The following is a 2,730-nucleotide window of genomic DNA, read 5'->3' on the forward strand; positions in this document are numbered from 1 at the left end:
TTAGGGTCAGATTATTCACTGTCAGTTCAGCGTTAGATTATTCAGGGTCAGATTATTCACTGTCAGTTCAGCGTTAGATTATTCAGGGTCAGATTATTCACTGTCAGTTCAGGGTTAGATTATTCAGGGTCAGATTATTCACTGTCAGTTCAGGGTCAGATTATTCACTGTCAGTTCAGCTTTAGATTATTCTGTTTCAGATTACTCAGGGTCAATTTAATCAGGGTCAATTCGGGGTCAGATTATTCATATTCAGATTACTCAGGGTCAGATTATTATTCAGGGACTAGAACGACCCGATGTTTTTCAGAATGTTAGCAGAGCATCATGGAGGCAGCCGACAGCTTTCCCACGATTAGCAGAATAATCTGTTTAATCTAAGCTGGCCGCTGAGCTGTGTGACGGCAGCTGAAGGATCCACAGCCAAGCGTTTCCAGCCTTCATGTTTTTCGAGGCTCTAATAAACCGACTCGTTAGGAGGACGCAGCGTCCGACACGCCCGCCGCTGGGCAGCGTGTTTTACAGCGTTTGGTGCAAACGTCCCGCGCCCAGAGTGTCCTCTCTGGTTTCTGCGTTCCGGTGACGGTTAGAGGATTAGGGCCATGGATGTGCGGCGGTGACTCACCGTGATGCCTTCAGCTTCATACTCATCCTGCTCCGACTTCAGCGTGAGCTCGATGAAGAGCTGCTGCAGCTTCTCGTTACAATAGTTGATGCAAAACTGCTCAAAGCTGCAGGACAAAGAAAGAAGAATATCAGAGAGTCGCTTTATTTATCATTAACATGATGAGATTCACTGTGAAATAATTCAATGTCCCATTAAATGAAAATATATTTAAAGCAATTTATTTAATCAAAAATACATTTATCTAAAACATATTCAAAATATTACGTATATGAATAAATATTAAATGCACAGTTAAATATGTCCAGTTAAGTTATTAAAATCAGTTTTAAATAATAAATGATCACATTTTATTTAAAAAATAAATGCATTTATTTATTTTATTCATGATTGTAATGTAAAAAAACTGATATAATATACACAATGAAATAATTAGAAATACAATAAAAATAATAAACTAAATAAGATATTTATTATTAAATAATTACAATTCATTTCAAAACAGATAATTAATTATTATCACTTTATCAGAAATATGATTCAATTGATAAATACCTTAAAATTATAAAATGTGCAAAATGTACATATAAGTAACACATTTAAACTAATAAATTCAAAGGTAAAATCTTTTTAAAACAGATCATTTTATTTAAATCCTAATAATTTGTTATTTTTGAGCCACAGGCTGAAAAGTTTGGGACGCTCTGCACTAACAGAGGAATAATCTGCAGCTGCCTGCAGCGGAGCTCTGTCAGGTCAGCATACCCCGTCAGACCAGCATACTCCATCAGACCAGCATACCTATAGTCACTACGCAGCGCAACATATCAGATCTGCATTTATTTAGTTTGTATGAAAAATAGACTTTAAACAGGCGTGTATATCCCTTAGTCAGGTACAAAAAAACTATTTCAGGTCAGATCGCCATACGCTTCAAAAAACACCAAAAAGTACCTCATTAAATACTTTTTTTTTTTTTTTTACATGACTAAAAGGATACAAGTCTATTTTTGTAAAAAAAACTAAATGGATAAATTGACTATGGGTATGCTGGTCTGACGGCGTATGCTGGTCTGACGGCGTATGCTGGTCTGACGGCGTATGCTGGTCTGACGGCGTATGCTGGTCTGACAGAACAGCTGCGTTGCCTCAGTGACACCAGGTTCACCTGTTGTGCTGGAAGACCTCGAAGCCGTAGATGTCCAGCAGGCCGATAACGGAGAAGTTACTGTGAGCCTCATCCTGTTGAAGACAGAGAGGAAACAATGAGATCCGTGGCCACCAGGTGGAGCTGTGGAGCTGCAGACGGAGCAGCAGCTCTGCTTTCACATGTCTGGACCTTGTATTCCAGGGAGGCGTTGATCTTGTTGACCAGCCAGGTGAAGGTGCGTCCGTACACGGCCTTGGACAGAGCATCTCTAGCGGAGGACGCCTGCTCCAGGTTCAGAGGGCTCACCAGCTGGACAGACACAATGAGGAACAGAACCCCCCCACAGCCGGGGGCCAGGCGGCCGCGTTATTCCTCTGAGCCACAGCAGACAGCCATCATGCAGGGACGGCGTGGCTCCAAACATACCTCCTCTCCCTTGGCGATTATCTTCTTGTGTGTGAGAGCCTCTGTCAGCACCGTCCCATTCACCCCTAACAACTGGAAAATCACAACGTCAGTGACAGACCCCCCTCCTCCTGGCAAACGCCATGACATGTCTGTGGTTAGCAAGGACGGAAAAACAGACGGGAAATGGACCGAAGGACCGAAAGGGTCCGAACTGAAGATCAAACGGGAAAAACTTTTAGAGGCAAAATACTGAAAAAGAAAAATAGAGATAAAGGAGGAAGGAAGATGGTCTATGGTGGAACAGGAACCAGATACAGTCCAGCTTCTTCCAGACGACTGGAAGAAAGTCCTGGTAACAGATCGTATTCTGGAGAAATTAAGAATTTATAGAATTTATTAAGTGTTTGCAAAACAAATCTAGATGACTGAATAATTATTGGTCACAAAACCTGCAAAGAATGTTACGTTCAGACCGAAGGCAGCAAAAACGCTCCTGCTGCTTCATCTCTGATCCTCATTAAGGTCAGACGTCCAGTAAAGTGAGTCC

At 41.6% G+C, this 2,730-nt stretch overlaps 1 protein-coding gene across 1 annotated transcript in view; it reads right to left on the reverse strand.

The window, feature by feature from the left end:
* The window catches only part of LOC107094333 (unconventional myosin-Ic-like), a 28,982-nt gene that overhangs the window by 11,422 nt on the left and 14,830 nt on the right, over positions 1-2,730 (reverse strand). Inside the window, 4 exon segments of the mRNA XM_015389888.1 lie at positions 622-731; positions 1,794-1,867; positions 1,965-2,084; positions 2,202-2,273. Of these exon segments, the coding sequence (XP_015245374.1) occupies positions 622-731; positions 1,794-1,867; positions 1,965-2,084; positions 2,202-2,273 (376 nt within the window).

The sequence above is a fragment of the Cyprinodon variegatus genome, unplaced genomic scaffold (genome assembly GCF_000732505.1).
Source record: "Cyprinodon variegatus isolate N-32 unplaced genomic scaffold, C_variegatus-1.0 Scaffold479, whole genome shotgun sequence".
Taxonomy (NCBI): domain Eukaryota; kingdom Metazoa; phylum Chordata; class Actinopteri; order Cyprinodontiformes; family Cyprinodontidae; genus Cyprinodon; species Cyprinodon variegatus.